Below are 19,530 nucleotides of genomic sequence, written 5' to 3' on the forward strand. Positions count from 1 at the left end.
AGCCAAGGATTAGGCCCAAGCAGTATATATTTAATTAGACTTTAAAGAGCTTATTTCAACGTTAGGAGTTGCAGTTCTTCCCTGTTGCTGCTGCCTCAATATAATTGTTTCAGTAAGTGCTCTGCTTATCAAGAGAAAGGAGAGTGTTTTCAGATACTGTGAGTACTCAGTTTTTGTTTGCACTTAGATTAGGAAGAAGAAAGTAGTCCGAAAGCTCCTGTAAAGGTCATCTAATCTGTTTGGTTGAGAAGATCTGTCCTCCCACAGACTCACCTTCAGCACTATAAAGGAATACCTCTTCCTGATGACAACCTCTCTTTGCAGTGTTACCTCACCCTTAGTCATTCTAGAAGCAACATCTTCTGTTACAAAAATTTAGGAACTACATCAGAAATTAGAGTGCTGCTTGCATAGACCACATCCTTGGACTACTACCTACCACAAGACCCAAGGCATTCACAATGAGCATTAGTGAAGACGATGTGGAGAAGTTTCTTGATGGCAACCCTGCTTTTGCCAAGCAGTATTTTGAGAAGAAACTACAAACAGAGTCTGGGGATGGCAATGAGAGTGAAATCCTGTTTGAGTTGATCCAAGACATGCAAGAAAGCATCAACATGGAGAAAGTTGTTTTCAAGACCTTGAGAAGAATCAGCTCCCTTATTCATGCTGACCGCTGTAGTCTTTTCATGTACAGGCAGAGAAATGGCACACCTGAACTAGCAACAAGGCTTTTCAATGTCCAGGAGGGAAGCACCCTGGAGGAATGCCTGGTCTCTCCAGACTGTGAGATTGTCTATCCGTTGGACATAGGCATTGTGGGCCACGTTGCGCAAACCAAGAAAACCATGAACATCAAGGATGTCCGTGAGGTAGGTTTGCCATTTATTCAATCACTCTGTAGAAGAAAGGCGTACATGCTTACTAGTACAACAGGGTCAAGAGGTAGCAGGGCATTGCTTGGACAAACCTTCTGCAGTGTAATAGCTGTGTAGTGGAATTGAAAGCACCAGTAGCAAGTCTGTAAATTGTTTCCAATTTCATTTATGGAGTGAGGTGAAGCTAAGCACATTAATTACACTAGGTGTTAATGCCTGCAGACACGTACACAGCCACATCTTGCTTGTCTAATTAAAAAAACAAAATCACATCTAGTCCAGCAGAGAAGAAAGTAAGGCACAGTCAGATCTGCACTGAACACATACGGAATTTTCCACACACATTTATATTCCGTGAGTAATTGGCAAAGAGAAATAAATTCTTTAAAATTAGTCCAGAAAGGGTTTTCCACCATGAATGACATTTGAAAATGTTTGCTGCCTGATGAAGCTTGGAGCAAGGACCTTTAGAGGCATTTATATCAAGCAGAACAAGTGGATCTTAAGGCAGACTGGTTAACTGCAACCTGTGTACGGGTGATCTTCATCAGAAGCAGCAAGAGACAGACTTTGACCAAAAAAACTCTTTCAGCAAACACTGCACACTGCAATACCATTTTAATGTTTTATTTTTATGCCCTCATGACAATATTTACCCCCCATACTCCTGGGTTGAATCACGTAAATCTGAATGGCAGCAATAACAATCCGCTTGTTCTAATCATAAGTATAAAACCAAAATCCATGCGACCCAAATATGGCATTTGGGATTACTCCATCTATTGTTTGCTAGTTACAAAGAGACCATCTGTTTATCCATCCATTTGTTGCTCAATACAAGCCTATCCAAATTATTCAGTAAAAACTTCTTTGTCCTCCACAGAACATACTGAGGCATTGATTTGTTTTTGCAACCTGTTTTGGGTGGGGGTCAAGCATCAGAATGTGATTTAAACTTTGTAAAGCTCTCTGGCTTCAGTCATTTCTCCAAGAATATGGAAGGATTTCAGTGCTATGAGCTAAGTGCTGCACTCTAACTCTGGTGCTTTCAGGCATTGCCATAAGGAGACCAAGAGACTTAATTATTGGTTTACCTGAATTGTCAGGGAAGGTCAGCAGTGGTGGACATATGGGGAGAAGGTGCATTAAGAAGTGATTATTCTTTCTGGTGCAGTCTTCTGAATATGATCAGAGCAGTGAGGCTTTCTCTAACTCAAATAAAAGGAATTGTATCTAACAAGTTATTCAGCTGAGCAGAGAGAAGGTCTTGGTTCAGTAAGACTGTCCCTGCACTCTATATTGACAGGTGATGATGATGTCAGTAAGGCCCTAAGCAGGTGAGATGATGGGCCATCTGCCTTGCCTGCACTACCCTTTCTCTGCTTTGTTTTCTTCTGGGATGGAGGGACAGTGACATTCACATAAGGAACAACTGTTTGAGTTTCCTTTATGTTACTCCCGCAGCATGACTTAGCACTCTCCCGATGGTTTGAATGGCAATTCCCTCATAGGCAAGACTCCCTGGGCAGCCCAGCCCATAGTGGTACTATCTGCACATTGCAACCCCTGCTGAAATGCTCCTCTGGCAGAGGGGGTGGGTCACTCTCAGGGGCTGGGAGAAAAGTGCCAGGAACTACATGTCAAAGTTGCCAGCTGCATCCTTACCACATACTATCCCATGCACAAGGCCCAGCAATGTGGGAGGGAATACCTGAGAGACCATTCCTAAGAGAAATGAGGGGTATATGGCTTCATGGAGGGTGCAAGCCAACAGCAGCTTCAGGGCCCAGGCAAAAGCAGAAGAAAAGTAAGGGCAAGTGAACTTCTCAGCAACTGTACCAGACAGCACTAGTGTGTAACCTGTGGCTAGGCATTGTGATGCCTAGGCAGAGGAGATACTATGAAGGATGTCAGGGATCTAAGAATGACCAGTGGAAAGTCTCCTTGTTTTGACAGAGCTTGATATGTTAAAGCTTATGATTTGCAAGCTCTTTGCAAATAGTGAAAGAGTGCACACATTGAAGTCAGAAGGCACAGTCAGTTCTCTTGATGCTAGCTTTATCACCTGAACATTGTCCAATTTTTGTAGTATCATAGAATGATAGAATGGTTTGGGTTGGAAGAGACCTTAAAGATCATCCAGTCCAACCCCCCTGCCATGGACAGGGACACCTCCCACCGGCCCAGGCTGCCCAAAGCCCTGTCCAACCTGGCCTTGAACACTTCCAGGGAGGGGACATCCACGACTTCCCTGGGCAACCTGTGCCAGTGTCTCACCATCCTCACAGTAAAGAATTTATTTATCATATCTAGTCTAAATCTACCCTTTTCCAGTTTAAAACCATTACCCCTCATTCTGTCACTACCTGCCCTTGTAAAAAGTCCTTCCCCATTTTTCCTGTAGCCCCTCTTCAGGAACTGGAAGACTGCAATAAGGTGTCCCTAGCTTGCTAATTCATTTCTCTTCCTCAATAATTTTTTAAGCAAAATATTCTTTAGACAGCTTACTTTGAGAAGCTGTGCTTTCATTTGGGTTTAAGTCTACAGATATTGTGGAAAATTCTTAATTTGTAATTTTTCTATTGAACAGTGTGCCCAGTTCAGTCCATTTGTTGATGAACTCACCGACTACACTACGAAAAGCATCCTTGCAACACCCATCTTGAATGGCAAAGATTTAGTTGCTGTCATTGTGGCTATTAATAAGCTGAATGGCCCACACTTCACCAGCTCTGATGAAACAGTAAGTGGTCAGTAACTCAGCTTCTATCAAGCAGTTGTCACTTTTGCCATGTAACAGAGACTCTTCTACAGTAGGGATGTCTGCTTTAGTGAAGCTCCACTGGTACAAATTTTCCTACAGGGGACTCACCCTCTAACAGAAGAGGCTTATTATGAGGATGCTTATCTGAGAAATCTTTCAAGGAAGTTACGGTGAAGCCTCATCTCACACTAGTGCAAAGCAAAGCATTTATCCAGGGGAATTACCATGATGTTGCTCAGGGATGTTATGAAATCCAGTACACGCGAGGCTGCTATTGCATTCAACTCAGTCTCATTGTTTGCCTTTTCAGCTCTTTCTGAAGTACCTGAATTTTGCCGCCTTGAACTTGAAAATTTATCACTTGAGCTACCTTCACAATTGTGAGACTCGAAGAGGCCAGGTAAGAGTGAAAATGCAGATTGGGCTGTATTCCTAAATCAAATGAGTGCACTCTTCTGATTTCAAAGTTTTAGTTGTTCAGAGATTGGTGCCTGAAGAGCAGAAAGTCAAAGGTGCCCTCATCTGCTTTTAGATATTGCTCCTTCCTCAGAGCCCCTCATTAGTCTCTCTTTCTGCTGCTGCTGCCACGACTGTAGGAGCTAAGTCAGTGGCACCAGCTTTATCAGGACTGAGCTCCAGATATTTTACTGAACTCAGGCTATGAAACACTCCTGTGGTCTTTAACCGCTTCAGCCATCAGCACCAAGAGATTTCCCAAAACAATTAAGAATATGTTATTTTTTCCTTATCTGATTATTAAAAGCTGCTAAAATGATTCTCAGTAGAAATGAACATCAAAGAGCATTTTAGGGTGTTCTCAATTGAAACAACTCAGTCACCCTTGGGTTATGAAAAGACTGTTGAATTTATTGGGATGGATGTTAATCCGTGCAATCATTTTCTGCAGCAGACAACTGGTTGTGACTGAAGAAGACATGCAATCAGGCCTATGCCTCATGGCAGCCATGCTCTTGTCTCCAGTGGGGGCTCTCATGGGCAATAAACTTCTGTTTCAGCAAAATGGATGCAGAATGACAATTTATTTTAGAAGCTTTAGGACAACACTCATACTTACTGATGCATTATCTCATGTTCTTTCTCTAATTTTTTCAGTAATCAAAAATGTGAGTGATTGTCAGGTGGTACAGCCATCTAGCAATGCTGAGTAATTCAACTAAAGTAGAACTAGCTAAGGTTTATTCCTGTTGAGGGCCTCACAGTAGGATTGGATGAGGCAAGGAAGGGGCTAGAAGGCAAAGTAGAGATCCTAGAAGTGGAACGCCTAATTTTTCTTGCAGGGTGCTCTGGTCTGAGGCTGAACCCATGAGTCCTGTGTTTATATATCACTGCTGCCTCAGCAGGACCCACGGAATGGGAGGAAAGTGAGAACCAGGTGCAAGACACACTGCTGGTTCCACAGGGTGGTGGTTCATTCTGCTAGACTTAAATGTACCAAAGTACAGAGTGAGCAAATTACGTTCTCAAAAGTGGTCTAATATTTAGTGGTTTAATGTTGCAAATCCCAACTGCAGAGGCTGGGGGATACAGTAAGCAAAATGGTTTCTGCAAAGACAGCTCAGTCTGCTTGTGCTCAGGTACTGTGTAAGAGTCTTAATATAACAACATATAGCACATTTTCCCCAACTTGTTTACGTCGTTTCATGGATTGGCCATTCTTCAGGTGTTTCTTTCAGTCCTCCCCACTGACCTTGTGGCTTTCAGCATTACTTATTACATGCTGTAAAATGCCAGATGTAAAACATTGCTGATTTTCCTCTAATGGTTTGTGTGACACCACTGTTCTATCTGAGAGATGTTCAGAGGCCAGTAGCATTAAACACCTCAGACTTTACAGGAGTGGCAGAGTTGTCCCAATTTACAGATTAGAAACAGAGACTGATGCAGCTCAGAATTGGCAAAATTGTCTACGAGTGCTCAGTGAAGAGCTGAGGCACACTTTTCCTGATTGTAGCTCTGTAACAGTACTTCTTATTCACAACAGGTCCAGTCAGCTTCAGGTAGCAGCTTTCTGTTGTCTCCTGGGCTTGGAAAGCAAAGCACACACATGCAGCTACAGACACACATACGCTAGCACTGGGCAATTGCATATGTGGCTTCCTTACCATTTCAGAGAAAATTAAGTTTTCCCTTAGGCCCAGAGAGATCCATCCTGTGCCACTGGAAATACTTGTCTAATTCACCGCATAACCTCTATTTTTACAAATTAAGGAATCTAAGAGCAACAGCTTTCTTAAAGGTACATCTGTGGGACAGGGGACAGGGAAAGGATCATATACTGATATGTACACAGAACAGTTGTGCAAAGGCTTTGAAAAAAGTGTTAATTCAGGCATTTCCAACTCCAGCCTCTGGAATTTGCAACACTTGTGGTGTTAACTGTTTTACAATGCAAGATTTTACTTATGGGTATAAAATGCGAGTGAGACTCTGTCTGGCACTACTAGTTTTTTGTGCTGTGTTTGTGAGACTGGACTTTTACGTAACACTCCATGATGACCTGACTCTTCCTCAGAGTGCATCTTTCCCAAAAAAACCAGTGTGAATAAGCAATGTTTTTACATTTTGAAGTATTGGTTGATACTGCACTTTCCAGGAACTGTAGTACAGAACTCAGTTGTTTCCTTGTTAATACAAACATATTTGGGAAAGCCAGCTCTTAATGAGAGGCTGTGCTTACATTTAGAATTTATCCTGCAGGTGCTGTTGTGGTCAGCTAATAAAGTTTTTGAGGAACTGACAGACATCGAGAGGCAGTTCCACAAGGCTTTTTACACGGTCAGAGCATATCTGAACTGCGACCGGTACTCAGTCGGTCTCCTGGACATGACGAAGCAGAAGGTGAGTGTTCGTATGTGTGTTGTACATCTTTCTGTATTGCTGCTATTCACTGAGTGGTGATGTGTGGAGATAGGTTTTACTGGGGCAGCTGAAGTGCAAGCCAGCTTTCAGTCACTATTCCTGCTTTGTTCTGCTTTTTTTTTTAAATTCCATTGTACAAAGGGAGCCTCTGTAGTATCACTCTCATGAGAGAGCTGGGTCTGTTCAGCCTGGAGAAGAGGAGACTAAGGGGGAATCTCATTAATGCTTATAAATATCTAAGGGGTGGGTGTCAGGAGGATGGGACCAGACTCTTCTCAATTGTGTCCAGTGACAGGATAGGGAGCAATGGTCACAAACTGGAACACAGGAGGTTCAGCCTAAACATAAGGAAGAACTTTACTGTGAGGGTGACAGAGCCCTGGAACAGGCTGTCCAGAGAGGTTGTGGGGTCACCTCTGGAGACATTCAAAACCCGCCTGGACGTGTTCCTGTGTGATCTTCTCTGGGTGATCCTGCTCTGGCAGAGCAGTTGGACTGGATATTCTTCAGAGGTCCATCCCAACCCCTACAGTTCTCTGATTCTGTGTTTCTGTGAAATGGAGAGCCTCGAATAGGGAGAAGAGGGAAAAAGAAAGAGCAGAATTTTTCTCTGGAATAGGACTGCTGAAGGAGCCAAAAGGCTGGGAAGTCAGAGGATGGGGAATCATGTCTGACCATGCCAATCCTGGCCAAAGCCTGCAACATAAGCACAGCCTCACAAAGTCTGTGGACATCAGAAGTATAGTGAGATAACTGTGGAAACCCCCAGCAGCAAAGCAGCCACCTTCCTCAAGGACTCACCCATGTGCATGGGTTGAAAGGTGAAATTTGGCTTCATAAAAATGCAGGCTGACTGAAGCTGTTACTTTTGCAGCTCTGCTTTGGTCTGGTTGTTTGCAGTTTTGGCCAGCTCTGTATGGCGGTTAGACAGAATACTTGTCATAGGACCCCTACTTTATTCCATGGTCTGGCTGTCTGAGGCTACCATAGACTTTGATCTCCACTACATTGCCAGAGCTTTTATAGAGCACTGTCTTGTGAATATATGTATTAAAGGATTATTAGTGTGCTAAAGACACGTTAATCAGCATTATAATGTAGCCTAAGGATAAAAAAATATTTCACTTTAGCAAGGTAGCTAATAGATCAATCCTATGATCACTGTGGAAAATTACAAACACACAGAATATTGGCATGGCTGTTTGCTCTGTGAGTACGACCTGTGCTGTTCACTGAGTGAACCAGGCTCTTGTGTATAGTCAAGTATGTGACTATATACACCATACAATGCACCTGACAGTTCCTGATTTAGGTACACCATTCTTCTACCTAATATTGAACTAGTCTTATTGTTTCATACCTTGTTTACACAGTATTGAGACCAGCATGACAGGGCAGTGGTCAGTTTGAGGGTCAAGGCAGCGCACACTCTTCTACACTAAAAGCACCTCTTTCATTTTAAAACCAGGAATTTTTTGACCTGTGGCCAGTCCTGTTGGGAGAAGTACCCCCTTACTCAGGACCTCGCACCCCAGATGGCAGGGTATGTAAGAACTCTCTACTGTCTGGCTGCATTGCCTCACCATTAATTCTAACACTGCTCTTCTTTTTATTTGTAGGAAATAGTCTTTTACAAAGTCATTGATTATATATTACATGGAAAAGAAGACATTAAAGTTATCCCGTAAGTGCCCAGTTTCTGTATGCTAGGTACTGACACAGAGTGTAGCTAAAAACAATGTTCCCTATGATTTAAAGACATTAATGAGGAGATATAGAGGACCTATAGAAAACTGAGTTAGAGAGCCAGAATTTAAGTTGGTGCTTTGACTCACATTTCTGCAGGACAGAGATTTCCTCCAGGGATTCTGGCTTGCAGGTCAGCCTTTAAAAGTCACTGCAACCAGTGGTTGTTTTCAGATGCGGGAGAGAACTGCCTTGACTGCCTGTGGCTTTGCCACTCTCCTTGCCAGGCTGAGGCATCACTCCTCCTTGGTGCTTTCCCTTGTCAGTGGGTTGCCCTCGCGTTGAGGCACCTACTGCCCCAATCCTGCACCTGATCCCTCCGCTACCCTCCCAGTTCCTCACACTCACTCCTGCTCCCCTGCCTGTCCTCCAGCTTCCCTGCTTCTTTATTATCCTCTGGTCACTGAACCCATCTCAAGGCTACCTCTGGCCTTCCCTCCCCTCTTGACACCACACTGGGACTTCCTTTTTCTGACAACCACCCTCTAAATTTTTCAGAGGAGCCTTGGGCTCCTTGGACAAACTTGACGTAACAGGAGTTTTGCCCAGCTGTGGTCACACCACTTTGCATCGGTGTAAGCGCTGCAAGAAAGGCCACATTGCTTAGAATAGCTGTGTTCAAGAGCTCAGGCTGACAGACACTCTTAGCCAGGAACTTTTTTTTCCTTTCTCTGTGCTGAAGATCTGAAACATGGCCCTCACTCTGAGCAATAACTTTGTTCTTAAGTCTCTGCAGACTATGATATTTTATGAGTTATTCTGTATTGAATACTTGAAGGAAAAGTATTTACTTATGTGAAAAATTTTTGCTTGCATATACATGTCCTTTGAGAGCAACAGGACTGCTTAGTAACTGAGGGTGAAATGTGTAAACGTGGCTTGTGCAATCAACCGTATACATTTCAACTCCATGGTAATTCTTAAGTAAATGTATATCCTTAACTTCCCACATGCATTTTTCTTTCTTTTAGAAATCCTACCCCGGATCACTGGGCACTAGTTACTGGACTGCCAACCTATGTGGCTGAAAGTGGATTTGTAAGTACTTAACTTAAGCTTTATCAAGATTTTCTGAGATGAAGCCATACTAATGCTGCTTTCTCATCAATTCAGTTTTTTGTTTTAGTACTTGAACTTCTCATTGCTCATATTGTAAAACTTATTCTTTTGTGTGATCCTCTAGATTTGCAACATTATGAATGCTGCTGCAGATGAGATGTTTAACTTTCAGGTACCGTGAAAAATTCCAGTCCCATCAAGGATTCTACTTTGCTAGCAGAAATGTAATTTAGAGTCAATATTTGGTAATATTTCTTAAGCCTAGTCTTGATATAAAATGAGAGTGCTGATGTATTTAGAAAACACATTAAGTACATGGTGTCTTTCTGCTTGCTGTTGCTTCAAGGAAGGTCCTCTAGATGAATCAGGATGGACTATCAAAAACGTTCTCTCCATGCCAATAGTCAACAAAAAGGAAGAAATTGTTGGTGTTGTCACATTTTATAATAGAAAAGATGGGAAACCGTTTGATGAACAGGATGAGACTCTCATGGAGGTACAGTTCCTTGCTATGGCTGGAAGTCGTTTGTATGTTTGAGAGGTCACTATAGCTCATTGTTCACCTGCAAAGCATTCCCCAATGTTTTGCAGCAAAGTAACTTTCTTTGTTGCTTGCAGAGGTGTTATGCATCAGTTTGAAAGTTTTGAAAGGAACTGTATGTGCCGCATTTAGAAACTGGCTTTTTTCTGTCTTGGAATCCCAGCTGTGTTTGCATAATTTTGTTTTAGCATTTGTGGATTGGACACCTAGCCATGAGCAGCTACAATGTACTAACATGACCGTTCTGACCTATGCTGTTCACATAAATGACAGTTGTCTTATACTGGCTGAGCAACTCCCTCGAGAAATTACACCGAAATTGTCTGTGTAGCTAAGGTACAAAGGGTGGCCAGCTATTGAATGTACCAACAGCAGCTGTAATTAAAGACCCTGCTGCTTAGAAATGCTCCTATGCTAGTTTCAATCCAATATAGGCATTCAGCTCTCGGCATCTGTTGTCAGTCAGAATGTTTACTGAAATAGGCTTTTCTTATCTAACAGAGATACCAAAGAGACTACTAAAAAAAATCAGTTTGAATTAGCTACTGGAGAGCAAACAAGCTGAGAGCAATCACAGGGTGTGAGTAAACATATATGCAATGTGATGAGATCCCCTTGATAGAAGGGTTCCTGACCTGCTGTCACCGTTGTAACACCAGCCTTTCCACAGGCATGGAGACACTTGCAACAATACAGAAGTAGCTTTCCATATGCTGAACTGGACAGAGGGTCCTTGAACCTCCACAGCATGGATACTCTGGAGGCCTAGGCATATGCAACAGCTGGGGGACTGCTCTGCTAAGGAGCAAGTAGCTCCCTGGGAGCAGACACACAGTTGCTCATTGCTAGACTGGTGACCAAAGTGGAGCTTGTGTTTCTCTAAAAATATACCATACAGTGTTATATTTCTGTGTTTTTGAGGAGCAGAAGTTTTTATTATTTCACCATTTCCTTCTTTTCCTCTTCCCAAGTCCTTGACACAGTTCCTGGGCTGGTCTGTACTCAACACAGACACGTATGACAAGATGAACAAGCTGGAGAACCGAAAGGACATTGCTCAGGATATGGTGCTCTACCATGTGAAATGTGACGAGGATGAAATCCAGGAAATTCTGGTAATACCTCACAACGTGCAGCACACTCCCAAGTGTACTGGCCTGGCCCATGACTTATGTCACAGACACAGGTCTCCCATCCCATGGAAATGCTGCCAGCCACCACGGTGTGGAGGTAGCACCTAGGACCCCAGTTACTGCACAGCAGCAGAACAAGCCTTTGTTTTGCCTCTATGCTCTGCCCTCTACCTTCACACACCTTTCTAATTTCCTCAGCAAACTACCTCTGGAGGTGGGTTCACACAGATGTTAGTGAGGACAGGACTGTAGGGATGGAAGAGTAGCCAATTTATTTCCCAAAACCTCCTTGGTGCAGAGGATGTGGAGTTAGAGGGCACAGCTGGGACACTTGCTCTAGGGGCATATTTGCATGTGGGGGAAATGCAAGCCAAAATCAAGGAGAGGATGAACATTTTTACCAGGAAGAATAGGTTGAAAGACCAGAAATAGAGGTAAGGTCCAGAAAGAAAACACAATTTGCATATGAGAGCTTCCCTAGATTTCCTCAAAGCTGCGCAGTGCAAAGTTCAGTGGGGTTTGGTGGTCAATGTAACACGTCCATGCTCTCTGCAGCCAACACGAGAAAAGCTGGGGAAGGAGCCGCGTGAGTGTGAGGAAGAGGAGCTTGCAAGCATCCTGGTAAGAGTCATGCACCACTGGAATGGACAGCCCTGGCAAACAAATATTGCCTGGGTGGGTGCAGGGCAGTGTTCCCAGCATTGACACATTGGTACACCTCATCAGGGCATCTGGTGAAGGGTGAAGGCAAAGCACACCCTGCCCTCCTCAGCTGTATGAAAGTGAGGTAATGATTATCAGGTGCCAGAAAGTGCCTTTGCCGGCTCCGGGGAGTACCTGCTCTCTGCCACTTTATCTCAAGGGGTTCACAGTCCATCTGGAAACCCGTCAGCCACATTGACTTGTCACACATTTTGTTCTCTAGAGTACATATGGAGGTCTTTGAGTCTTCCCCTGTGAGACCTGTCAAGTTTGGAGTCTCCAAACTATACCAAATCAACAAGAAAGGTGCTTAACAGAAAACAGGAGAAGTGCTTAAGAGAAAACAAGCAATATTTCTTGCATTTGACCAAAAATGCCCTCCCTCTTCTCCCACTAACATGGTTATTATTAAAACGTCCATTTCAGTCTATTTATGTGTTATATTCCGAAAGGAAAAGTTCCCAGCAGTATCAGACTGAGACATTTTTATTAAGCAAAACCCACTCCATGTGTTTCTAGGGATGGCAGATGCAACACAGCGACAAACTGTTCTGCCTCTTTTACAGAAAGAAGAACTCCCAGGGCCCACCCAGTTTGAAATCTATGAGTTCAGGTTCTCTGATTTTGACTGCACCGAGCTGGAGCTGGTGAAGTGCGGCATTCAGATGTACTATGAGCTTGGCGTGGTGAAAAAGTTCCAGATCCCGCAGGAGGTAGGAGCTGACAACACCCAGGCACTCCTGTCTCCAGTGGCCGGCAGCCTCCTTGCGTGGCTGAGGTCCCCACACCGTGTCCTGTGCAGCTCACAGAGAGGTCTGGGGCTTGCAGGGAGAGGGGTATGCATCCTGAGCCCCCTCACCTCACTGAGGGCAGGGATCCCCCTCTCAAAGCCCCTGGTTGCTACACGCGGGTTTGGAGTGTGAAGCTGGCTTCTTCTGCTTTGCTCTCTCTGCCACAGATGTGGGGTTGCTATCGGGTCTGTACAGGTGGGGGCCACACCATACAAAAAATTACTTAGGTTTGCTGTGTCTAATGACTCTCACAGCCGCAGTGTAAAAGCAGAGTTTCCAGACACAACCACAACACAGAGCAGTGATACTTTTCTGCATGTTTCATTTGCTATAGCATGTACCCTGTATCTTTCAAACAGCATATGCTGAAGCTTACATGGGCAGGTCTCTCTGCTTTTCTTCTCCCTGTTAACATGTATATGTATTTATCTGGTGCACCTGGTACCCATCTTTCTGACTGCTGGCGACAGGAGTGGTGTGACCCTGCGGGAACAAGGACAGCATAGCCCCTGATGTGCAAGCTCACGGCTTTTGTCGCAGTTCACGGCCCTGCAGGACTTGTGAAACTGGCATTTCAGCGGCTCTGTTGCTCCCCAAGGGATTTCTCTGCACATCAAATGAGGTTTATTCCCATCTAGTGGGATCTGGAGGTAACTGCAAGGAATAGTTTTCACCCTGGAAACGCAGGCTGGGAAGTAGGAGGAAAGTGAAGGGCTCTGAATGGGAATTACTTCGGTGCATCTTACTTATAGCATATCAGTGTCAAAAAGTTTTCAAAATATCTAACACCCTGATAGAAGTATGAAAAACAGTTATTCTTTGCTGCCACTCTGAGCTGTTGAGATTTTAAAAAGTGAATATTCATCCATGATTAAGTTGCTCTCTAATGAGAAAACGTATACAACTACAAAAGGTAGTACATGTGGAAAAGTGAAACGCAGAGGGAAAAAAGCAGTTTGTAATTTAATGCCCTATATTGTAATTGTTTAGGTGATATAAATGCCACCCATCTCTACATCTATTGAGCCATATCTCTTGAAGACAGATAGCAGTATTAGTAAACTTCAGGACATGGGAAGGACAAATCTTATGAGTGACAACATAGAGAAACACAGAAATTAAATAAATTGACAAGTAGGAGGATGAAATATCTTTTCCTTCAGACATTGCTCTTTCTTGTTTCCCCCATAGGTATCTCTGTGATTTTATTTTCCTTAAAAAAAAAAAGAGAGAGAGGAAAAAGAGAGGAAGATATTAGAAAGCTGAGAGCTCCATTTTAGTGTCCCCTTTAGCTCTCCACTGGGCTTTATTATAACAACACTGCCAGGGAACCCTGATGATATTACAGCTTCTGGTTCGTTTCTGGGGCCATCACTGTAGAGCTGGTCTGAACCTCATCCATGACTTCTGTGTGCTGTCTTTATTGCAAGAGCAACAGGCAGCAGCTTCATCACACAGACTAGCATCTTCCCCAATTTGCAGGTTCTGGTAAGGTTCGTGTACTCCGTCAGCAAAGGTTACCGTAAGATAACTTACCACAACTGGCGCCATGGCTTCAACGTTGCACAGACCATGTTCACCCTCCTGATGGTAAGGTAACACCACCCCAGTTAATTCTGTGGCACGGCTTTATTTACAGGAGGTCTTCTGTTGTGCCCTGGAGATGTGCAGGGCTCCCTTTGAGTCCTGGTGTAGGATAAGAGTTTGTTACTGCTAGCATAGGTTCTGCTAAATGAGGTCTCCATTTGCCTTAAGTCACAGTCCTCACATTACACTTAAAGCTGTGGCCAGTACTGCCTAACAAATGGAGTGTTATAATTCTCATAAGTACAGATGTGTGTGGTGTTGAATAGCCTCCAGATTAAATCCTTCTGGAGGGCAGGGGAGAGGGGCTACAAATTTCCCTTTCTCCAGCAGTTTCTGATAGTAATAGCCAGGATCAAGTTAGCTGGCTAGAATGGAACAACCTCACGCTTTCCATTTCCAGGCACGGCAGGCATAAGTGTAAGTCAGTTGCTAGTGAGAATGTGGCAAGTGCCATTTCTCAGAGGCTCTCAGGGCAACAGGTACCCCAACAAGAAAAGTAGATGCCAGACTGCTGCTTCACACCTGTGATGGACCAGCAGCAGGACCTCGTGCAGATGTGTGGCCTGCACATCTGGCAGCAGTACTACACCAGATACCCCTGGACGATCCTTTGGATGATTCCTCTGGGAGGGTCCATTGCCCAGTAAAATGCAGAGACCCTCCACAAAGCACTGTGTGTCCAGTGACTGGTGAGGTGCTTATAAGGACCCGGGTGTCCCTGGGTCATGAGGCTGCTATAGGAGTGGGTAGCCAACATCACAGCTGGGCATTGAGGACATATGCACTACACATGTGCCTACCTGAGTCTGAAATGTTTCATTTCCAGCTGCTTCCCTATTTTGACCTCAGTTTACCATGTATTGCATTTAGCTTCACAAGTATTTTCAGTTCTGGACTGTTTTAGTGAGGAGATCCCCAGAACAGAGCAAAGCTCAATACCTTTTCCTGTAAGTGACACTAACAGATGACATCCAAATTCTCACTCTCCAGACTGGCAAACTGAAGCGTTACTACACAGACCTTGAAGCCCTTGCAATGGTAACTGCTGCTTTGTGCCATGATATTGACCACAGGGGAACCAACAACCTCTACCAAATGAAGTAAGCACTTTCCTACTACTTCAAACCATTTACCATTTTTCTCGCATGGAGTGGGATCAGGCTGTGACCACACCAAACTCCAGTGCAGCTCTGTTTTATACACAAGGGGTAACGACCTTCTTTTGCAAATAACCTTGTTTTTCAACTTGATACAGCACTTGGGCTTATGCTTTGGCCAGTTGGGAAACTGAAATTTTGCAGTGCTTTCTGGGGCTCTCTTTACATCCTAGCAAACCTCCTTTGGTTAAAGCAACACTCTACATTACCACTACAGGGTGGAATTACTGTACATTACCACTACAGGAAGTGCAGAGCAGGCATGTAGTAGCCTGAGTGCCATAGGAGACTCAGGATGCCACCAGGAGCATCCTGGACCTAAGAAGCTCACTTTTTGCTGGAAGGTATCCCTGGAGAAAGCACCATGCATGGCACTGCCCTCCCAAGCTGCAGAAATAAAGCAGCTGTGAGAGTGCTGCTCTGAGTAGGTAGTTTCTGGTTACAGAAAACAGTTGTGTGATTTCATCGATCAGCCAAGCCTCTGTTGCTCTCTCAAAGTAGTGTCAGATCACAGCTCTTCTGTAGTGCTTGCTGGCTGTCCTGTCTTCTTGTTTTCTGGAGATTTTTGAAAAATGCAAGTGAAGCTGTCTGGTGTTATGGGTACAGGAGAGTCTTTCTTTACAGCTAGGGAAGTGTCCGAGGTCTGGTGTTTTTTCTGTTCCTATTACCAGATATCAACATGTAGTCATTCAGAAATTAAAGCAGCTTACTATACTGACTAATAACAGTCTAGTCATAAAGAGTGTTTTGGGTGAAATTTCTAGTTGGAAGAATGTTTTGCATAGTGTCCAAATAGTTAAAAGCAATGTCACAAAAATCCTTTACTAGACTGAAGTCATTAGCTATGAAAAACATTTCTGTTAAGCCTTTAAAAATGAGTGGAGCTTGTGTGTGAAACAAAAATACATATAAAATGGGACACTTACTTTATTTTTAAGTGCTGCACTAACATCCTTAATTTTTCTTTTATGCAACCAGATCTCAACATCCTTTAGCTAAACTTCATGGATCCTCAATTTTAGAGAGACATCACTTGGAATTTGGAAAATTCTTGCTTGCTGAAGAGGTTGGTAATGAACTGTAGTGTAAGGGCATTAATACTTTACTTTGAAGGAAGATTTTCAGCAACAAGAAAGCTGTCAGCTTAGCACAAGACCTTTCTCTGGTTTGGATACCTGAGGAACTGCAGATGCCCTACTCTCCAAGTGCTCCATCCTCACCCAGGACCAAATGCATGAGCTTCCTAAAAACATGGCTTGATTTCTGCAGAAGCCATAGGAATGTTAAACCTATAGGAATATGTTAAATGTAGGATTGTCTCCTGTAGCCCTGCTGATAGGGCCAAGGCTGACACATCGCCCCAGATAGCTTTTCATTTCAGATGAATTTGCACTGGGGCCAGGGGCCAGGATTTGGACGCCCACACGCTGTATAACAAGCTTCAGGACACTGACCTTGTTTGAGGAACAAAAGGGGAGAGTAGGCACCAACATCCAGTGAACAGGGCTCACAGCACTTGTACCTTATGGGAGCGAGCTGAAGCTATTAAAAATTAGCACATTTGAGAAAGGGAGATGGTCAGTCACTCACAACAATATGGTGCTTGGATTTTGCAGCTCCCTTTCCTTTGCCTTTCAGTCACTGAATATCTGCCAGAACCTCAACCGCAGACAGCATGAGCACATGATTCACCTGATGGAAATTGCCATTATAGCAACAGATCTGGCACTCTACTTCAAGTAAGTCAGTGGCGTACATCGAGTGTGAAGGGCAGAAAGCAGCTGGTACTTTACAAAGGCAAAATGTGATGCTGTGCTTTCAGAGCACCTCATGCAGCAATGCCCTTCACAGGCACTGCCTCTGGGAGGCTGCCTTTAATGCTGACATCAGAGCTGGCAGAGAGGTCTGATTGTTGGTTTGTTCAGTTTTTTTTAACTAGGACTTCAGCACTAGCAATACTCATAAATGGTTAATGGCCTGGCCAGGGCTACACTAACTTCCCTGGGAGAACACAGATAAGTGGCCTACAGCACAACACAAATAAATGGTCCATTGTAGATTACTGTCCAGTTCATCATCTATTTCATACCCAAAAGCCAAAAATGGCAAACATCTTCAAGCATCATGCGCTGACTTCCTGGGACATAAGGCTGGAAGTCAACAACATAGGACTTCCTAATTAGCAAGCAGCTTTCAAAATACAGTGTTGAGGCCAGAGACTGCTTCTGTGAATAGTATGAATAATTATGCAAAATATAAACAATCCACAAAAGAGGAATATGAGGGAGGGTGCAATACCCAGTCCTCTTTCTCCAGAGGTCAAGTGGCTATATGGGAAGAGATACCACCACTTCCTTACCAAGTGGAAAAGCCAGTCTTTGCCCTCCTTGTTCCATGGTCTACAAGTGAAGGCTTTGAGATCAGAACCAGACAAAACTATAGGTCAGACTAAGTATATAAAGTCAGGTAGCTTTAAAGATACTCCAGCCAGCTGTAGGTTTCCACAGTTCACTTAATATTCAGACAAGAAGTTTCTTGTGGTGCCAACAAAGGTGGAAGCAGTCCTTAGCTGACATGACTTGCACTAGCACGTAGTTTTAAGTTCCTGCTTGTGTCTCACCACTACAGTTATTTTTAAGTAAGTAATTTATGATAATTTCCTCTACTTAAGAGAAGCAGGTGATGGTGTTTAGTTTTGTTGGAGGCTTCCTTGAGGTCTGAAATTCCAGGATAGCAACCACTGGAAACCCTTCTGGAAGGGTTACCAGTACCAAGATCAGACATCTGTTTTTAACACATTTGTTTCCTCATTTTGGTGGAAAAAACAAAACATTTTTTTTCTTTCTTCTCTCAAAGAAAGAGAACAATGTTTCAAAAGATTGTTGACGAGTCCAAGACATACGATAACATGACTGCCTGGACTGACTACCTGTCTCTGGAGACGACAAAGAAAGAGGTTGTCATGTGAGTAACCAGCTTGGGAAAGTTTAGTGGTGCTGTCACCTCTGCCATCCTGGTGAGAGCTCCAGAACATGGCGTAAAGCACTTAGTGCAAAATCTGCATGTGATAGTTTCTGCCCAGTCATATCTGATCTTCTGAAGAAGCAGGTTAAAAACAGGGGAAAAAAACTTAAAGAGTTTTTTCATCCATGTAAATGGCTGGTTTTGGAGTGTCCTTCTGGTCATATACTCATAATGAGATGCAGGATCCTTTCTGGCCATATACCCCTACCAGGTCACACTACACGCCACAAGCTGGGGCAGGCTGCAATGGCAGATCTACAAAAGTCCAGTCCATTGGTTGTTCTTCCCAGTGGTAATGAATCTGAGTTACACAATGCTGTTGTGACCAAACAGATGCTTTGCAGGATGCTTTGCACTGGCAAATAAGTGCACCACTGCAGTCTGTGCTACTGTACCTACATCAGAGACTCAGAGATGTTACTTCAAAGTCTAGTAGTTCAGCCCAGCACTGACTAAACCAGCAAACATCCTAGTGCCAGATGCAAGCAGTTCCCTATCTTAAAGCCATTTTAATCAAGAGAGCAATCCAGTCAGAGCTTAGGCTGTTACAGCAACCCTCCTGTCTTCACCTATCACCTCAGCAGGGACTGGGGGATACCTGACACAGTTGTGAGGTACGAGCAACCTAAGCCTGCAAGAGGTGGGGTGCAGGCTGTAGAGGAGAAACTAATCTCTTTCCTGTTTTTAGGGCCATGATGATGACTGCCTGTGATTTGTCAGCAATCACAAAGCCTTGGGAAGTCCAGAGTAAGGTCAGATGCTTGATATACTGTTAGATTTCTCTAGCTTATACATCAGAGCAATGCAATTTCCTGAGCTGCCCAGAAGATAAATCAAAGTCTCCTACCAAAACTACCAAAACAACTATGGTTTTGTTAGATAAACCAAACTTTAAGACATAGTTGTGAATTCTATAGAAAATTCATGTTTACCAAAAACTGAAAAAAACCCTCACCCTCGAAGTATTTAGCTTCTGAGGTTACAGTGAGGGTTTTTTTGAATGTGTTTTGCATAGGTGTTTTTTTTACAGCAATCATAGAATCACAGACTATTAAGAGATGGAAGGGACCTCGAAAGATCATCCAGTCCAACCCACTTGCCAGAGCAGGATCACCTAGACTGAGTCACACAGGGACACATCCAGGCGGGTTTTGAATGTCTCCAGAGAAGGAGACTCCACAACCTCTCTGGGCAGCCTGGTCCAGTGCTCTGTCACTCTTACAGTCAAAACGTTTTCTCTCATGTTCAGGTTGAACCTCCTATGCTCC

The 19,530-nt window shown here is 43.8% G+C and overlaps 1 protein-coding gene across 1 annotated transcript; it reads left to right on the forward strand.

Annotated features, from left to right (window-relative positions):
• Positions 1–304: 304 nt before the first annotated feature.
• PDE6B (phosphodiesterase 6B, cGMP-specific, rod, beta) lies at positions 305–19,014 on the forward strand (the record flags this gene model as incomplete). The annotated part of the gene is made up of 18 exons (XM_010188605.1): positions 305–872; positions 3,469–3,621; positions 3,953–4,042; positions 6,361–6,501; positions 7,991–8,065; positions 8,142–8,206; positions 9,240–9,306; positions 9,452–9,499; positions 9,674–9,823; positions 10,840–10,983; positions 11,557–11,622; positions 12,270–12,416; positions 13,977–14,084; positions 15,072–15,181; positions 16,217–16,304; positions 16,877–16,977; positions 18,095–18,202; positions 18,951–19,014. Coding segments are annotated over exons 1-18 (2,136 nt in total), but the record flags the coding sequence as incomplete, so codon positions are not given.
• Between the last annotated feature and the right edge of the window lie 516 nt (positions 19,015–19,530).

The sequence above is a fragment of the Mesitornis unicolor genome, unplaced genomic scaffold (genome assembly GCF_000695765.1).
Source record: "Mesitornis unicolor isolate BGI_N332 unplaced genomic scaffold, ASM69576v1 scaffold49877, whole genome shotgun sequence".
In the NCBI taxonomy this organism is placed as follows: Eukaryota; Metazoa; Chordata; class Aves; order Mesitornithiformes; family Mesitornithidae; genus Mesitornis; species Mesitornis unicolor.